This window comes from Typopeltis vanoorti, chromosome 9 (assembly GCF_054136105.1).
Source record: "Typopeltis vanoorti isolate ZY-2024b chromosome 9, IOZ_Tvanoo_1.0, whole genome shotgun sequence".
In the NCBI taxonomy this organism is placed as follows: Eukaryota; Metazoa; Arthropoda; class Arachnida; order Uropygi; family Thelyphonidae; genus Typopeltis; species Typopeltis vanoorti.
The window spans coordinates 58,039,601-58,059,548 of NC_143557.1; the positions used below are offsets into that span (position 1 = coordinate 58,039,601).

At 33.0% G+C, this 19,948-nt stretch overlaps 1 protein-coding gene across 2 annotated transcripts in view; it reads left to right on the plus strand.

The window, feature by feature from the left end:
- Nucleotides 1-19,948, plus strand: part of LOC150103069 (receptor-type guanylate cyclase Gyc76C-like) — a 182,382-nt gene that overhangs the window by 108,625 nt on the left and 53,809 nt on the right. For both annotated transcript variants that reach the window (XM_090398404.1, XM_090398406.1), the window contains 4 exons: nucleotides 4,304-4,445; nucleotides 5,551-5,720; nucleotides 8,745-8,841; nucleotides 13,132-13,210. In XM_090398404.1, the coding sequence (XP_090254530.1) occupies nucleotides 4,304-4,445; nucleotides 5,551-5,720; nucleotides 8,745-8,841; nucleotides 13,132-13,210 (488 nt within the window). The remainder of the gene's footprint in view (nucleotides 1-4,303; nucleotides 4,446-5,550; nucleotides 5,721-8,744; nucleotides 8,842-13,131; nucleotides 13,211-19,948) is intronic.

Here is a 19,948-nt window from a genome sequence, read left to right on the forward strand (position 1 = left end):
AAAGATTGAAAAATAAGTGGAAAAGACCGGAATGTGATAGATGCATACTGAAGGAACAGTAGTTGGGAAAAGACGAGAGGTCTATCCCTGGGAAGTCATGTAAGACTGTGGAATGAGAGAGTTTTTCTGATGAAATGACTGAGTGGAATGTGTAAACGGTTTAAGTGTGAAATACATTAATTACGAATGCTCGACTAAAGGTGATTCAGCCGGCTTCATACGGAGGTTGACGGTTTTTCGTCCGTGAACACACACGGATTTACAGTCATACTATATATAATCCCTCATTAGGAGGGCTTAACCCGCCCCCTCAAAGAGAGACCGGGTGGATCCTATAGGAATAAATAAAATCCCGATGTTGGAATGAATATATAATCTCATATAATGTCTATAAAATGATAGACATTATATGAGATCGAATGAGCATTGCATGATGTCTCAGGTTTACATAAAAGTAGAAAAGTAATATTAATAATTTTATTAATTATATTACTACATTCTTAATTTGAAAATATTATTTATATATTGAAACTTTAGAATTTAAAAATGAATTATATTTTAATGTTTATATTTCAGCGTTTAAAATATACACCGCAAATTAATTTTAATAGATGAACCCTCAAATTTGACAATATTTATGTTGTTTATCAAATAATCATCTGGTGGACATTTTTGTGAGGTTGTTAGGTGGAGTTATTGTGACTAACATTTACTATTTGTTTAAATATAAACAGCATTCATAAAGTAAAAAGAGAATTATTATCGGAAGGATGCATAAGTGAATAGATGACGCGAAAAAGAAATTGAGTTAAACATTCGAATTCAACTTCATGTTATGTACTGTCTTTCATTGACCTTTCCATTGGTTCGTAATTATCTCCATGAAAGAAAGAAAGAAAAAAAAAGTGCACTTCAGTATGCACTAAGCGATTTCTTCGCTAATTTCGTTGGCAAAAATGTCATGCAATTTTCTACCCTTAAGGCAGCAAGAAAGAGAGAGAGAGAGAGCGGAAATTACCAGGCAGTAAAGATTACGCTTCAAATGCACTTTCTTCAAGTGATTATCTACTCGCCTTCCAGGCGGGATTAATTAAAGCGCGCGGCGTAAAGATGAGGCCACACGTGTGTAGAGGTCGATGTATATTTGTTCATCGTGGCCTCTCCTCACACACACACACAACGGATTTCCTTGTGAATGAGAATGAAAGTGAAAGCTATACTGTGTGTGTGTGTGTGTGTGTGTGTGTGTGTGTGTGTGTGTGTGTGTGTGTGTGTGTCAATATTCGGAGGAATGCAAAATATTAAATTGGACTGCTTCAGTGAGGATTCAAATTTCCTCGCTGGGAATGTCAGCTCAAATAGATGCTGCGCAATTGAAGATGATCACTGAGGTATACATCCGTGTTCTTAGTTCCATTATTGAGAGGTTAAGTCGGGCTTTAGATCTTATTTCTTCAATGATTTATTTTTCACTTTTATCGTTTTAATCTGAAAATGTAAAGCGACACAGATTCATATCGATTGCCAATATATTCCCCAGTATGTTAGAAATGATATGTAGACACTCAAAACAAGATATTTTTATTCTGCTTAAAAAAAATGGCAGATAATACTAGACATATCGATTTCTGAATATCATTGGCTTGATCATCCAGCAGGTTAGTAAAATCAGTAATAAATAAACTGAACTTGTTTTTCGCTTCTCCAAAGATGAAAAGAACTTGCTGTAAATGCACTTCTACAACAATTCCGTAACACTTGGAGATTTACTTAAGATAGTTTATCCAAAAGTCATGTAAGTGTGCTAGTTTCCAAATAAATTAAAGTCATAAAATATTAATGAGAAATATAAAAATAATTACTTTCGTTATGCCTGGTCATATAATTAAATTATCATAGATAAAATGATTGCAGTTGTCTGGAGGCGCCACCTATTGGAAGTATCGCAAGGAAATTTGCCATAATCTTCAAAAGGGTATTAAAAATATGGGATTTCACCATAAGGAAATAAATTGGACGCTGATATGCAAAAGGTCAAGGTTGTCTCACATAGGATGATCGTCTATGAATATATTCAGCTTAAAAGCAAAACCCTAGAATAAAAATTGTAGCGTTAGCCATCTGATTTTGCATTCACAAACTCTGTTAATCCTCACTGTACATGGTCTTGGTATTATTTAAACCACAGCTCTCTGAAACGCTTGTGTATTTGCTCTTTTAGTAACATAGTTGGATTCGTTTCAAGCGATGCATGCATAAAAACTGAATAGAGGGACTCTTTGAATACCGTCTTTTAAGTAATGTAATACAAAGAAGCTGAGTATGCCAAAATTCTGAACATTTCAAAAGTAGAACGAACTTGGGATTTGCGCTGATTAAGTATTGGGTTCAAAAGAGAACTAATGTCTGGGAATAGAAGGGAAAGTCGAGGATGATCTACTCTAAGAAAGACTGCAGTTGGATGCTAATCCAAGACAGAATATTCATTCTTATTACAGAATCTTAGGATTATCATGATTAAAAAGGGATTGGACTGGCTTATGCTCCCATGAGATTAACGTTTTGAGTGCTGATGGTAGATAGCCTTGAAGCTTCCGCTATACACTGCGAGATTATTATTGTGTTTCACATGTACTGGAGCAACCATGATACTAAGACACAAAATCTTAGCAAGTTCATATAATGGATTCAAAAATGTACGATATGTAAAAAAGAGCAGCTTACCTCATGGACCAAAACCTTATGATCACACAGCCTGTTTCCGAACATGCAGACTGCACAGCGGGTCGGAAAAGACTGCCGGTGGCGATATCCTGATATAAGGTTGTTCTGATGGACATCACTGGGTCCTCTCATACCCACTGAACTCAACTTGACCGCTAATTATTACAGGGAGATAGGTTCTTTCTTTCTTTTTGACCAGATATTGTTCCTACATAGTAACCGTGTGACCCAATAGATTAGGACTCTGCAAAACAACGCTCCTTGTCACGAGGCTCGCATCCTTCGAAGAACATATCCAAACATTCTCTGGATGCCTAGTTCTTCTGATATGAATCCCATCGAACGTTTGTGTGATCATCGGGAACGCAGCATTCGTGGGTCGACGCTAGTGTCGCACTCAATCTCTGACCTCTTGGACATTATTTTGTCTCGTTAGTCCATAATACCTTCTTTGGTCTAGTGGAGTCAGTGCCAAGATGGGTGCAAGCCATAATTTCTACTCAACACGTTGTTAGGTAGTCATTATGTTTTGGCCAAGGATAGTGGCCTGAAACTCACTTTGTAAAATTAAGGACATCCACCTGGTACAATGCAGGCCAAATAATCACATACATACATACATAGACCGAAACAAAGGTCACGAGATCAGTGTATTATGTCTATTAACCCTGCGGAGATCGCACTAGAAAAAATTGCAGCTTAGGTTGCGTGTATGTGAGAGATGCATTTATTACTAGTATGTGCTAAAATGCAATATAACATAAAGAAAAAACACTGCAAAAATATAATACATATTGATTTATTTATTTTCAGTTACAATCTAGAAATTATTAAACAAAGAAAAAAAAAAAAAACTAAACCAATACTATATTGACATCGGTGGTCGCGGTATCTCTCAAATACAATTTACTATGAAATATTACAAATATTTACATAACATGTGTTAAACCAAAGTGACAGCAAAAAAACAGTGTGGAATATCACTCGTAACATATGAATGCACAGCTACTCATGACCTCCAAGCTATACACTGAATATGTGTAAGAATATTTATATAAACAATTTGCATGTATCTGTCAGATCAGCTGTCACTTCCGCAGAGTTACATGAGTGTGTTCTAGTGTCTGTTTGTAGTATGGAAAGGTCAGTTTCCTGGAGAAAAAAACTGTTACTTCTATGACAAAAGGTAACTGACAGAATTGCTTACTATGCGATTTCAATGTTGGATCCACTTCCGATTCCTCCACAAATCTGCAGTCTTATTTTTCACAGTATTCCATAAGCAAGCATCCTTTGAAAATACGGAATTCTTAGTCGCACACATTTTCTTCAGATTGCAAGAGATTCTATTTTGATATTTTCGGTACCGATGTTAAAATTTTAATAAAAAAAAACAAAACAACAACTATCTCTTAGTATATTAATCTTATAATGGAATAGTGTTGGATGTATACCAAATATATCCCAGTCGTTTAACATGAGCCCGCATTTCAATCTACGAATTTGCATTTAAATGATATTCAGATTTGTCACTCTCTAAATAACATTCATTTTTTTTTTATATTTTTTCCCCTTCAAGCACATTACCCTTTATGCAGCCTACCTGTATGATGCAGTAATGTTGTACGCCGAAGCCCTACGTGCCATTCTGCGTGAAGGAGGAGATATCCGCAATGGAAGTCTTATCATTCGCCATATAAAAAACCAGAAAAGATATGAGAGTAAGTATGGTGATAGCTCTAATACACGTAATCCATGTATTGCTAAAGTAGGTATTAACAATTAATGAATAATATATTATGGATTTTTATTATGCAAGCAGGAGAGAAAATGAAGTATTTGTTTATGTCGATACGCTAAAACAACGAATTTATAAAACAGTAAGCTACAGTAAATTTAACTCTTATAAACTATTCATAGGGATGATTTTAATTACGTTATATTTTCAAATTCATGAATTAATATTTTACTTTTTGTTATTTCTGAGTATATATTTATATTTTTTTAGATTGCCCAAGTTTGGAATAAAATACTGTCCAATTTCAACGTGGTAATGATTATTTTATAAATAGTTATGAATATCTCTAGATGGAAGATGAATTTAATTATCAAATATTGAAAATCTGAAGTAGTTTGAAAAAGCTTCATTTAGTCTTTAGAGAAATACTTTCGGAATAAGTAAAAATATATAAAAATAGGAGTTAATAAATATACGCAAAAAACCTAAATCCACCATCAGTCAACGTACTAGAAGTATTGCAATAATTCACGAGTGACAGTTACATGAATAAATTAATTTTATACACATTTCTATAAGATGGCGCTTCAATCGATTTTGACCGAAAAAAAAAAAAATAAGTGATGAAATTCGTACGAGATTTGGATATGCTGTATATAAAAACAAAAAGGAAAATACAAAATATTAAAGTGAACACTAAAATATATATAATATATTATAATAGGAATATTAGATACTGTATATAATTTAATTCATGCTTGATAATTTAACAAAACAATACAAAGTTATTTGTCTCTATTCACCATTTTAAAGAATGTAAATTGTTTAAACTAGTCTGTAGAATAAGAAAATTATGAGGTTATTATTTAATTATTTTAAAAAAATATTAAATCAGTTGTATGGCAATAGTCTCATCATAACCAGATGTTTTATTAACGTGTGTGAAAGAAGTCAACCAGAATGATTGAAAAGCTAGTTCCATGAGTGCCAATTTACGGTGTATGTAGCATGCTAGTATTAGACCTTCAGAATATTAATTTCGATGTTGCACTTCGCAATTAAATTTACACATTTCTTTTTGTCTTAAGGTATCACTGGAGCGTGGATGAGTATTAACGAAGACGGGGAAATTGAAGGAAACTATACTGTCCTGGCAAAGTTACCTGTTCACGAAAACCTGACCCTCAAAGGAAATTTAAAGTTTTCACATTCCATGTTACCAATAGGAAGTTTCCACTATGACGACACAAAACATTTGGTAGGTGCGTCATAGCACTCTTGTATTTCTATTTCACTTTCAATTATTCACAGAGCATGCTAATCGGCTTAATACAATTCCAGCTTGCATCCAGTATTGAGTGTGCGGTTCTTATTTATATTTTTTTAAATGTATTAGTTGGGTTCACAGAACCATATTATTAAAGAATTAAATAAACACGAAGAATTTATTTATCAGATTAACAAATATTAATTAAAGAATAAATTACTAAAGATAAATTATACATTAGTTTTAAAGAATAAAAATATCATATTCGTTTTTCATATAGTATGTTTAAATTGAACATACTGTTCACGAAAACCTGACCCTCAAAGGAAATTTAAAGTTTTCACATTCCATTTTACCAATAGGAAGTTTCCAATATGATGACACAAAAGTATGTTTAAATTAATCATACTACATGTACGCTGTGGTAGTATACATACAGTATATGAAATTAATGTATGATATAATTGAAATGGTGTGGTAATATATGTACTTTTTTGTATTTTCTTAAGGCTATTAATTTTATTATTTAGTAAAACTAATAATACAATGTTGTATATTTTATAGTATTAAAATTATTTTGTTTAAAAATCGGCAAACGATTAGAGAGAATTAGAACGATTAACGTACTTTTCCTAGTCTGGGCATAAAATTTGATACTCTTTTATTTAAAAAATAGCGGTTCTTATATAAACCACAGACTACGCAGTTGTTTATTATTATTCTATAGACTACCCTAAGGTATGCCACTCGCGCTACAGTATTTCCTTTTATCTGAGACTTTTCCTTTTCACCTTTGACCTAATACATATCTTTGCGTGCACATCATTACCAGGTCTTCTTATTAGACTTTCCCCACTCGGCTTTTATTTCTTTGATCCGGTCTGGCTTGTAAATCCCTTTGTGGATTCCGACAGCTTTTATACTTTTTCTTTTGCGAAAATGGACCATCTATAAAAGTGCGCAAATGAAACAGAGTTACTTGGTAAGACTCGGGATGTGTTGTAATAACCCTAGGGAGGTATATTTGTCAACGTAGTAAAACCTAAGGAAGCGTTTTCCCTGTCAACTGTTTTAATCTACCATTTTGAACAATTGACGAACTGCACTTCAGTCGTTTATCCTATTTAAGACGAAATCCCTTGGCGTTAAAGCTGCTAATCAGACACTTTAAAATGAAAGGAGATTCTCATATTTAATTTTTCCCTTTTTGTATTTTAAAAGTCTCCATATTTTTTTCTAACAATTCCTGACTTTCTTTTGAAGTTCTATTGCTTTAATAATAATCTTGTCATCCCAATTAGCAAATACTGAAAATATCGATAATTAATAGAATAAATAGATCCTTTGCTAATTTCTAATGCTTGGATGGATGTCAAATGTGATTCCAAACAGAATACGCTGTTATACTCTGACTCTCCCTATCATTTTTGCAACTCGTACATTGTCACAGATATCCCCCATTGGATTACAACATATCTGTAAAGACATGGGATAATCTTACGTATACGTATTCCTAAAACCACATGCGCCTTCTCCATCTAGGGTCACAATTGTACGAGCCCATGTATGCAATTTTTGCCCTAATAATGTTTCAAGAGGCATAACTGCTTAAATTTTCGATATCGTCGATGATTTCCAAAACACGCACAGCAGTCCCATTTTCCCGAATGTGGGCCATCAAACGTAATTCATCCTGATCCTCTTGTCTCGTCAGTTGTATTTTCAGTGTTCTTCTAATCATCGCCGTCTTTTCTCCTTCTATTTTCAATGTGTCCGAAATATTTTCCAAATCCAGGATACAATTTATTCACTGTTCAAACGTAACTCTTTCAGTAAAATTCAAGTTCTTGCAGGAAGAGTCCACATCATAAATAACCCCCAGGTGAGAATTAGTGTGTGTTCATTGGGAATGAGAGAAGAACTCAGCGGTGATGTCCATGAGAACAATTCGGATACTGCCAACAGCCAGTTACTGGAAAACCACGTGGTCTGGTTGACCGGAAACAGGCTGCGTGGTCACAGTTTTGGCCCGCGAGCGTGTATTCTTTTCGCATATGATATTAATTTTCAGCCTTCAGTGATACGCTGTTCTTTAGCACAATACCGCGTATTAATACTGAAGAGGAGGCTTAATAATTGGAAGAACCATTCTATGATAAAAGCGCAGTGGTTAATGGACTAATAATGTTGTTTTCTTGTGTAATCCGATTATGTTTTCGAATTTTCATTTATGGTGATTGCAGTACGCCTTTGAAGTTTTCTAATGCTAAGAGTGGAGTAGATATTAAAGACGAGTCTTAGTATGTAAAACGACAGAATGCCTTGTTATCAAGTTCTCTTCAGAGATGGCTTTTCAATCACTACTGGAAGGGGATTGTCGATCTTTTAAGAAGTATATCGATAATAACATGTTCTTTTGTAACAACCTAACGAATGAAATTTTTTCAGTGACAAATACAGCCTTACTCGTTAAAAGTTTTGTTATGAGATGGGCGCATTGAACGTATTATTAAAAAAAAATTATAAACCGGTGTATTCCGCTGAATATGTAGATAAGTAATGTACTAGAGCCAAAATATTTATTGCTAAGTCATATAAGCACCTCATCTCCATAAATCAGATGTTATGCACATCTTTTGACTTGAAAGATCTGGGTTTCTTCGCATCCTCGGCCTGAGTCTGGGATACAGAGAAATTCCTTTCACATTAAGTTGAAGATGAGTTCCCCAGTCTCATATGGATAGTAATTGCAAGTTTTCATCCTTCAAAGCAGCCAAACTAGCTTTAGAACGTATGCGCTTACAACATAAACCTTGCCTAATCTTAGTTGCTGTGGTATTGTAAATGACAGTAACGTAATGCTCTAGTTGATAAGTTAGGATAAGACAATGAATACAGAGGTTGTAGAATGAATGCCGTTGATCTCTTCTTTAAACTGACATGGATTAAAAACAGGATTCAAACTGTTTCAAAAAACCCAAATTATATTTTGATGGAAATTTTAATTTTGTTTAGGTGTTTGAACGTAACACCGACGGTAATATCGACTTCATCCCTCCCCTCGATGAACCCCCATGTGGATTTGATGGATTGGGATGCAAAAAAAAACAAGGTAAGTTATTTTATTTGAAGTTCTGTTTTAGTGTTTCCTCCTCTTTTTCTTTCCTCTCTCTGTGTAATCATTTGAAGTATGAATGTTATTAAAAAAAAAAGAAAAAGAAAAGAAACACGGGGTTTATATTCCCCTGAAAAGCAAAATTTCACAGGTGTCAGTAGGTCCCTTCAAAGTTAAATACAGACGCGGTGAAGTGACTCGCATTTCATGGTATTATGTTTGTATGATGCCATCAAAAACGAAGTTATTTTCCGGCGTATATTGACTTGAATAGTGTTTTGACCTTCGTTCGGTGGCGATAGGATTGTGTGTATGTGTTGCATCGAAAGTAGTGAGTGATTTATTGCTCTGTTTTCATTAATTTTTCTTCATTCTGATTGGTTGAAATGGCAGTTACAGACCGAACGAATTGCTATCCTTGGCACTGTACTACAAACCGATAACACATGTTATGGAAGCAGGCTTAGTGTTCTATTTGGATAAAGAAACCAGACAGGAGAACAAAAAAAAAAGTTCTAATAACCCAAAAACTTGTAGATATTTTTCATGAATGGATTTATTTATGATTTAGAAAATTGTTAAAGAATATTATCGTAACATACACTTTTAGACCGAGTCGTTTCGGCGAATCGAAAGACTTGAGTTCGAATCCAGTTTAGGACGTGAACAGCGAGGGCGAGTCGGTCTCATTATGGAGATAAAAGATGTTGTTCCCCCCCCCCAACTTATGATAAGAATGATTCAAACTGTTTGGTTGGAATATTATCATGCCCAGTCGATATATGCCAACAAGCATTTTGTTCAAAACTTCCGTTAGATTTATTTGATTTTTTTTTCTTTTAGTTTTCGAAAATTTTATTATCGAATAGAGCTGTTATGTGCGATAATACGGTGACAAAAATATTGAAATAAAAAAAAAAACGTTTCGTATTCCTGAGTATACGTAGACCATATACAATGAGAAACATCGCATTTAAGGAATCTAACATACTTTCTCACCTGAAAATGGTGATTATATTCAAAATTTTAACTTTGATTAAGACTAACTGATCTGATTTTTTCCCTTTTTAGTCGTTTCCGACCGTAGGCAACTTTCTAGGCATTGCCCACAAAGTATTCTGGTGAGATTTTTACAGGGTTCAGAAGAGAGCATATATATATATTCCATTTATATTATATATCATTAATTGCAATAATTATAGGGGAATTAGCCTGCTGAATACAGGATATAAAATATATGCAGGAATATTAAAAGAGAAACTAAGCAGCATTGTAGAAAACAAATTACTAGAAGAACAAAATGGTTTCCGAAAAGGCCGATCCTGCACAGATCCAATTTTTACTTTAAAATTATTAATAGAGAAGAGAATTTCAAAAAGAAACACACGTGGCCTTTATTGATGATGAAAACGCCTTTGACAAAATTAGTAGACAAAAATTGTTTAAAATACTAACCGATTTAAATATACCAAATCAACTTTTACAATCTATTCAAGAAATATATACAGGAAATAAAATAGCAGTTAAATTAGAACACACCTCAGAATGGAAAGATATATCAAGAGGAGTACGACAAGGATGTACCCTCTCACCTCTGCTTTTCAATATATATATAAATGAAATATTAACAATCTGGAAACAGCATAACCCATTTGGTATACAAATGACCCCGCAAATGAAGATAGATACACTACTATTTGCAGATGATCAAATAGTATTAGCTACATCAGAAGATGACTTACAAAGATCATTAAATGATATCTCAAAGCAATATAATATGACAATATCCAAAGAAAAAACAAAAATAATGGCATTCAAAGGAGAAAACCTAATAAGAAGTAAAATAGTGATAGATAATAAAATATTAGAACAAGTAAACACTTTCAGATACTTGGGATGTGATCTATTATACGAAGAAGAAAAAGACATAGACACTAAAATATCAAACTTTGTCAAAGTAAATGGCATAATAAATAATATATTTAAGCCATCTCTGGTACAAAAACACACTAGAATCAGACTATATAATGTCTTTTCAAAACCAACTCTACTATACGGAAGCGAAACATGGACCATGAAAAGAAAAGATGAAAAACGAATTCAAACAGCAGAAATTAAGTTCCTCAGAAAAACAGCTGGATATACCAAGTGGGACCACAAAACAAATGAAGAAATCTTACAATCCCTGAAAATAAAACCAATTAATTGCTACATAAGACAGTATAAACAAAAATGGCTAGAACATTTAAATCGAATGGACAACAGCAGACTACCAAAAATATTATACAGATACAAAATAAGTGGAAAAAGAAGAATCAAAAGACCAAGAAAGAGATGGCATGAGACCGGAACAGGCCACATGGCCTAAATTCCATGTTAGGAAGAAGAAGATAATATTCTATATTTTTGTATTTAGAAATAGAAATTAAGCTAATTTTAGTTTTTTTTAATGTATATAATTCATGCACCTATCGAGAGTTTACTTACAAAAACTACAACTTCCCGATATAGAGCAGTTCTACTTAAATTACCAGATGACGATTCGTCCTATAATCACCTATGCCTCTCCATCCTGGAGTTACACCTCTAATACTAACATTATCAAGATACAAACAGTGCAGAACAAGTGCTTGAGAATGATTCTGAACGCCCCGTGGTATGTTAGAAACAATCAACTTCATAGAGATGCAAATATTCCCTATATTTTCTCTTTTCTACAATCCTTAGCATCCAAGTTTTTCCTAAAGACGTCCACACACCCCAATGATTTTGTTCAGCAAACTGTAGCATACGAGGCAACGGATATATTCAAATATAGAAGACCAAAAGCTATATTAGTCTCCTATAGCGATGCATAATCTCCATGCCCATTCAGGGCGAGCAAACTGCTCATAAATTTTACCCTCACTGTAACCACAACAGATAGCGGGGAATATGAAAAGCATCTTGCTTCACCTCTAAAGACATAAAGGTCAATTGTCAAATTCTACTTAAATTTGGATTTCTCCCAGGATAACGGATGCAAATGCTGTAGCCAATGAAGTTTTAACTGAGGCTCTGCTATTACCGTTACTCCGTTAATTCAGACCAGAGCTTATAGCTAAATAATACCCCACCACACATTTTCTTCAATAAGATGAAGGGATAAAGAGTCAAGGACTCAGTCCATCCACCCACCCCCAATTTTTCTACTTAAATTTAAGAGTTTTGTCCTTGTATTTTTGTTTTGATAGGGAGCGATTTGAAAGAGATGTCAAGTCAGTTGAAACGTTAATGCCAAAAAAAAAGTCTTCTGTATTGAGTCTATATTTTAAACAGGATAATGACTAGACAACTGTAATTCCGAAGGTTATATTCATGCGCAGATAAATTTTGAAACATTTTTTCAAATTCAGTTTTTTGGCTTTGAAATGATGGATTATAATTTTCTCTACGGGGGAGAGGGTTATTCCATAAAAAATGAACAGAGGTAGTTGGAATTCAAGATAACGATTAAAAATGTGTTCGATACGTTTGAAGCCGAACTTTGTGTGTTGATATTGACTAAAAGTTGTTCGTCGTTTCGTGTATTTAGAGATGAAGGCGCTTACATGAAAGCACCTGTAGAAAAGGTGCTAAGAATATGGTTGAGATACTACCAGAGCTATAAAGGCTTGTTGATATCCAAACTATTCAAGTTTCTTCCGATCTTTTCTCTGCTCAGGAATACTGCTCATGGTAAAAAGGAGAAGTGATTTTCCTTACCCACTCCTGTAGAAGCAAGAAGAAAACATTCAAGCCATGAGATAAGCGTTCTCTGAAGGACGACCTCATGGCTTCATTCATGACCTTCCCAATAACACTGGATACAATTCATGGCGCACCCATTGGCATTGGAAAAGGACCAGAAAGCTCGAAGGACATAAGAGCAGGAAGAAGCAAATGTGGACGAAAATTTAAATTACAAAGAGAAATATCCCTCCCTCCATTAGGCCAGAGGTTCAGTAACTTTTTTAATCAACAGCCTGAGCTTGTAAACACAATATTTTGCGCATGCATTTATGATATTGTGTGTAAGATTATTAGAAAATAAAATATATATCTGTATTTAGGTAATATAGTCCATCTGAGATGAGAACAATTTTTTTTCCCTTTCGTTTAATTACAAAATGAAAGCCAATACTTTTTTTAATCATAAGTTGCCTAGTTCTTCTTTAACTACTGTATATATTTATTACTGTATATATAATACCACATAAATTTAATTAATACATCTTTCTCATTCTGTACTAATTTTTTGTTTCGTAGATCGAAGTCGGGAATATGCTGCTGGCGGCCTCTTGTGTGCACTTGTAATAATAGTATTTATAGTGGCCATTGTTTACAGGCAAGTGTCGGTTATTTAAATTTCTTCTCAAGTTTCTAAAAATGTCAGATGTCCAAAAATAATTGATCATTAATATTTCCGAAAATAAAATGCACCTGTTCACAGATAAAATCATATAAGTAAGCGTATCTGAAAAAGTTAGAGAACAATTCGAACTTAACACTGCATTCTCATACAAGAAAGCAGGTACACCTACTTTACTTTGAAGATAGATATATGCCAAGGTTCAGCAAAATATGAAATAACACGTTTGTGAATCACCTAGTGACGAATGCCTAAACATGTGTTGTAGAAACAGTGTAATGGATAGTAGAAACCACTTAATACTGATTTAAATTATTCCTAAAAGAATATCCAATGCTGTTTTTGTAGAATTCCTGAGGAACAGTATTCTGCAGTACATTATTATGCAAGTTCTCCGTTTAAATGTAGAACAGGGTTTCTAGACTATGTCAAAAACAATAAAAATACAAAAGGTATATTAATAAAATAAAATTGATAAAATTAAGTAAAAATCCTTCTACCTCCCACGGTAGAAAATGCACTTGTGCAACTAACCTTTTTCGTAGATTGAAAATTTTAAAAGTGTATACTTAACTGAAATTATTTTCAATAATTAGTGGTGTTGTTATTTCTTCTGAAATTAATATTTTTATTTCAAGTTATAAACAAATTTGAATTCTTATAATCTAAAAATATTATATATGCAAATGTTTTAATATATATTACTTTACATGATTTTTATATAAGCACACATTATCTCACTGTTTATATAAATGTGTTACGATATGACATGATTATTATTTTTTTAACTAGACATCTCTATGGAGCCTAGAGGCTCATTTCACACTGCCAAATGATATTATATTCTTTCCACAAACTATATCAGGCAATAATTAACAGAAAAAATCCTCATTCCAAATAAGCCTAAACGTAACATGTTTAAATATTTGTTCGCTTATTTGTCTTCTTCCCGCTTATGTCTTTTGTTCTGCTGTCCTGTGTTTCTTAGAAAGACAATATTATGGTCTGTGGATAGCGAAAAACATGCTGGGAATAGCAGCAGATATTGATAGACGCGAGTAAATGAAATGTTCATTATAAAATCATTTACTTATACATTCCAACCTTTCATTCTGTGTTTGTTTAGTTCCTAGCATAAATGTCATCAAACGCTGTGATTACGTAAACTAGAGTAGAGTATAAGAAAACTTAAACAGTACTGTCAGGCAGTTTCGTCTTGTGAAAAGGAGTCGCAGATGAAAAAATAATAACAACAACCTTTTATAGATGATACTCTAAAGCCTAAAAAATAGTATCACAAATTTCTATAAAAATACATTTTTTTCCATTTCCTTCATTGTGTTTAAATAGATCTTTTTGGAAGACAAAAATAAATTCTAATTTTTTTATCATAATGTGTATACTGTAATACTTTCAGAAATATAAATATTTATTTTAAAATTATTCTATAAAGAGAGAGAGAATTAAATTAAAATCAATTTATACACCTTTTTAATATTTGTATTATTTGGATATAAAATTATTATTATTACATAACACCTCCAGGAAAGGTGCTAAGAATGCTGAAAAGTCCTTTTTAGGACTTCCAGGGTAACAAATGGCAATGCTGTAACCAATGAAGTTTTAACTGAGGCTCGGCTATTGCCGTTACCCAGCCATGACTAGAGCTTTTTAGCTCAATAACACTCCATCCACACAGATTTACTTCATTCAGATGACGGGATAAAAAAGTCAAGGACTCAGTCCATCGCCCAGTTCTTTTAAGAACACCTCCAGGAGTCCAAAGACTCATCGAGGGAGGGCACCTACACCACAACTCTCCGTCTCCACTAACCGCAACTACCTTCATCATCTACATCAGTGCCATCTACCACCACTATTTTTACAGACAATCACAAATTATATCCAAATATTAGAAAGGCGTATAATTATATAAAATTATAATAATGTAACACTAAATTTGGTATGTTAAATGGCATGTTCTATTGCCGTTTTAAACCTTAAAACGGCAATAGAACACATCATAACAAATAATAGAAATAAAGTGATCGTAAGTCATAAAGTGTGTAATTTTCCCTCGCAAAGAGGAATAATGGTGTGTAATAAAAAATGAGAATATTTGGCAAAGGAATAATAGTGATATTTAATTACTCTAATCGTAACATACATCAGTACCACAGTGGGCTAAGGGTTGGTAATTCAGAAATCTTGGTAGAGAGAGAGAGGGGGGGGGAGAAGAACAAATATGGAACTTTTATAAACCATTTTAAGTCACCAAATAATCATTAAACGTCTCACACTGGGTGATGTAATTCACCTGTAAGACAAGACATTCAAAAACATTAATTCCCATTGTAAGATTCATCCCCCCCCCCCGTCTGTTACTGTCCACTCAGCCAAGTAGGCCGATCGAACAATAATAATAAATTGATGTTGTAATAATGACGGTGAATAATAAAGAATCATTCCAATAATAGCGAGTAATGATAATAAAATAGTTTTATAAGAATAATTTTTTATCATCTAGAATATTTATAAATACACACCGTGAAGTTTGCAATCGGGATATATTATGACAGTATTTAGTGATGCACAATAAAATAAAAAAAATAATAATAATTAGCGATACAGTAATATTTTGTATTTATTTTCCGGCTTGGCTGACCGAGTGGATAGCTTCTCCACTCCCCAACCAGTGGGTTCAAATTACAAGCTGATATGGATGCGTACGAGTGTGTTTAGAGGAGACGGATTAAAATGTACACACCGATAATCTTTTTGTTCATTATTACAGTTGATAAATTAAATTATAATATTTGAGGATTGGTTTTGCAAATTAAAAAAGAACATTTTGCAGTTTACGTTTTGCAACTGCATTGTTGTCGTCGTTATTGTTAACAGAGAATCCCAAGTCCTCATTATCTTTTTATACTCATCATTCTTTTAATAATGGATTTAATTATCACGGGATGTGTTTATTTTATGCTTACGAAACGAAATTAAAGAAACAAAACACATGCCATAATCTAATTACAAAATGAAAGAATGAAGAAACGAAAGGACACAAAAGTGAATGAAAAACAAGCAAATTTAAATAAACTAAGTCAAGTAACACCAAATGAGACAATTATGCAAGGATAAGATGTTGCTGTTATTTGGGTTACAACGGAAACAAAAGTAGTGCATTACAGTTGTTTTGCTGGCTGGTTTGTCTATCTCGTTGGATGAAAAACACGGGTTGCCAGGGTAATCTTCCAACGCCGCAGGAGACCAGCGATATCACTTATATTGGAAAGATCCAGATCATTCTAACCATGATATTACTGTGATAATAGGATGATAATGCATATTGTGGCGTTACAATCCACCATCTATAATATAATGTTATAGAAAAATAATATCACTGTACGACAATGCGAAAAGTTTTTGGAGTCAAACAATATATTATATGCGAAAATGCATGTATTGTTGTCATTCTATCTATCAAATTAGACACATAATAATGCTAATAGTAATTGTTAAAAATTATAATAATAAAGACATTCTAAGCGCTGTACTACTACTAATCCTAACTGGAAAAGATGGTTAACACGCAGTTTATCACTTGAAATAAATACTTCTGTCAGCGTAAAATGTTCAATATAATACAGCAACGAAAATTGCTAGCTATTATTTTCTTCGGTTCTCGCAATGTAGATGCATTTAAATGTAAGATTTGTCTTTCAAACCGTCTTACATAGGCGGATTTGGCCTTGTTCTTATCGGCAGTATTGGCTATCCAACAAAAGTCCGTTGTTACTGAGAAGTACTACTTTACGACACAGAAACTACATCGCAAACAGTGTTAGGAGAGATAAGATGGGACAGTTTTATGGATACTATCTAGCCACATGTCTGCTAACAAGCGAAAGCTTACTCGTCTCTGATGGTCTAGGCATCTTCTGGAAAGTCTAGAACGTTACCTTGCTCAAATCTCCATTCTAAACGCGCGCTACTTCAGTTATAAAGCATGTGGGATAGTCTATTAGTGACAGGCGGAGTGATTATCTTAGTTTCCTTTGTTACTAAAATTGCTACCAGTTTAGTGCAGCAAAACACACATAACAGAGTTCACCCTTTTTTATCTTTCTTTTTTTTTTTTTATGGAGAGAATTACAACCCAATGCACTTCAAGTTTTGCTAATTTTATGACAAACTAATTTATATTTATGATAATAGAGGGCGCTGTGGTGTCACTATATTTCAGTTACAATTACTATCAACTCTATGGATTGTTACCTAATCCAACGGGTTTAAATAGACATCATTCACGTAAAATGAAATCAAGCAGAATTAGTTGGTAATAAGCGATATGTTTACTTCAAAATGCAAAAATATTGAAACAATATGAATTTCAATTTAAAATCTAGTGATATTTGAAATTGAACAGTGGTTCTTTATAAATTTGTCTCCAGAATGATATTCAGATTTTTTAGTCCACAGATCTCATTGATAGTTGAAGAATGCAGATAAAAGTTTTTTTTTTTTGCCTAACAAGTGAAACTAGTTTGATGGTTATGGCGGCATTGATAGCAGATAAGCCGGATTTGGTAGTAGTAAGCCTCCGATCGTTTTCATGTTAAATTTGAATTTGCACATTACATTATTCATAGAAATGCGTAAAACATTGAGAAAGAACGAATTCCGAGAAAGTTTTATAAGAAGCAGTGCAAAAAGTGTTTAATATTTATTAAAAAAAATTAAGTGAGACAGTTAAATAGGAGGTTAAATATATAGAAAGAGAATATATAATATTAATAACCAAAAAGTTTGTATTATATCGTCCATTGAATATCTTTGAAAAACAAATGGACAGAAAGATATTATTATGAAAAATTTCTATATAAATGTTAACGCTTAAAATTAAAATAAATTAAAATTCAGAGTTGGTTTATTATAACCATGGTTGGAATTGAAATTTAAATTGGTATCTTTTGTTTGTGGATTGCAAAACTGAATATTTCTGACTTTTTTGTATATTATTTTATTAATATTATAATATCATATAAAAACTACATAGAAAAATTTTAAATTTTTTTTTAAAATCTGAAGTATTGGTAAAATTTATTCATACACTTTTAAACTTTTTTAATAAAAATGAAACACTAAAATTTTTTTTTTTTTTTTTTTTTTGGTTAAATGTGGTAAGGCGAATGTAATCTCACTGTTAGATATCTTACGGGATAGCCTATGAGTGCAAAAATTAAAAAAAGAAGTTTGAGAGAATAATTGCAATTACCAAACAAGTTTAAGAAAAGACGAAACTCTATTTAGTCGGTGAAGTATATATATAATAAATATGAAATATATATATAATAAATATATAATAAACAGATAATTATTAGATACATTTTGGAATTTGATATATATAAACATACATCAAATTTTGGTTGATTTCATAAAGAAAATTATGAGATTATGATGACACTTCGGAAGATAAGTCAATAATACTTACAAGATTAATGGAAAATTTAAAATCTCGGGTTAAAATACAAAATGATTTAACAGAGCTTTCCAATAACTCAAAGATTAAAAGGGGAGAGTGTAGGTTCAATGTTTTTTAACTTATCTCTGGAATATATTATCAAGTCGCTTCCAATATGTACTAAAGGCTATTTATTTCTGACGTGCTTTTATCAGCAAATGCCATTCTTCAGATAACGGATCTAATTTGATCTTTAGGAAAGCGTGTTCTGGTTCTATATAGTAGAAAGTCTTCCATTATTAGTAATAATATAAATACTGAGCTTAATTTGTTTTCAGCGATCTGCAATAAGGTATGGAGGAAAAGTACCATATTTGGACACGTGTGCCAAAGAAAACGTCGATTGAAATAATGTAGAAAGGTCAAGACTTCATTTTATCCACAGTTTCACACACGAGCAGGGACGAATTCTCCATGTTCAAGCTCATTAATTGAGAAAGAAGTAATATTTATTTGTTAATAAATGCATGCATTTATAAGCATTCCATCTAGGCTTTTATTTTTGTAGATAGACGACGTCTTAAGCTTGCGCGGCAATAATTGAGCTTTGCTTTGTGTATCGAAGGCCGATGCTTGCTCGTCTAGTCAAAGCTACCTTGGCTTGCTCGGTTGTAGGAGCTTCCAGGTCCTCGCTGCAGCACTGTGATTTCATGCGCGCGCGTAGCCATTCCCGCTCCCTTCACGTCGTCTTAAAGACAAGGCCATACGCAGTCAAAGTAGCTCTAGCCAGTGAGCTTCAGCCAGCCTTTACAAGTGTGCATGATGTTGCTTGGGAAAATTAAGTTACAACCAACTTTTTATGACGATGTTATTGACCAGTTCATAAAGAAGAACCGTAGGGTAGAATTTGTATTCAAGTAGCTAAATTGAAAAAGATAAATATCATTTGTAAAATAAATGTTGTATTTGTATGATTAAATGTACATCTTCTTCTTATTGTGCTATCTTCTATCGAAGGTCAGCGACCATCTTGGCGAACAAACTGCGCTCTTTCCTGTCCACGTCTTGATGTTGTCAAACCATGATATTCTTTTTCTTCCTCTAGTTCCTTTGCCATCAATTCTTCCTACCAAAATAGTTTGTAGAAGTTGGTATTTACTGTTTCTCATGATGTGTCCAAGATATGATGTTTTTCGTTTCTTGATTATTTGTACAAGATGTTTAGCTTTGCCAATGGATTTTAAGACATC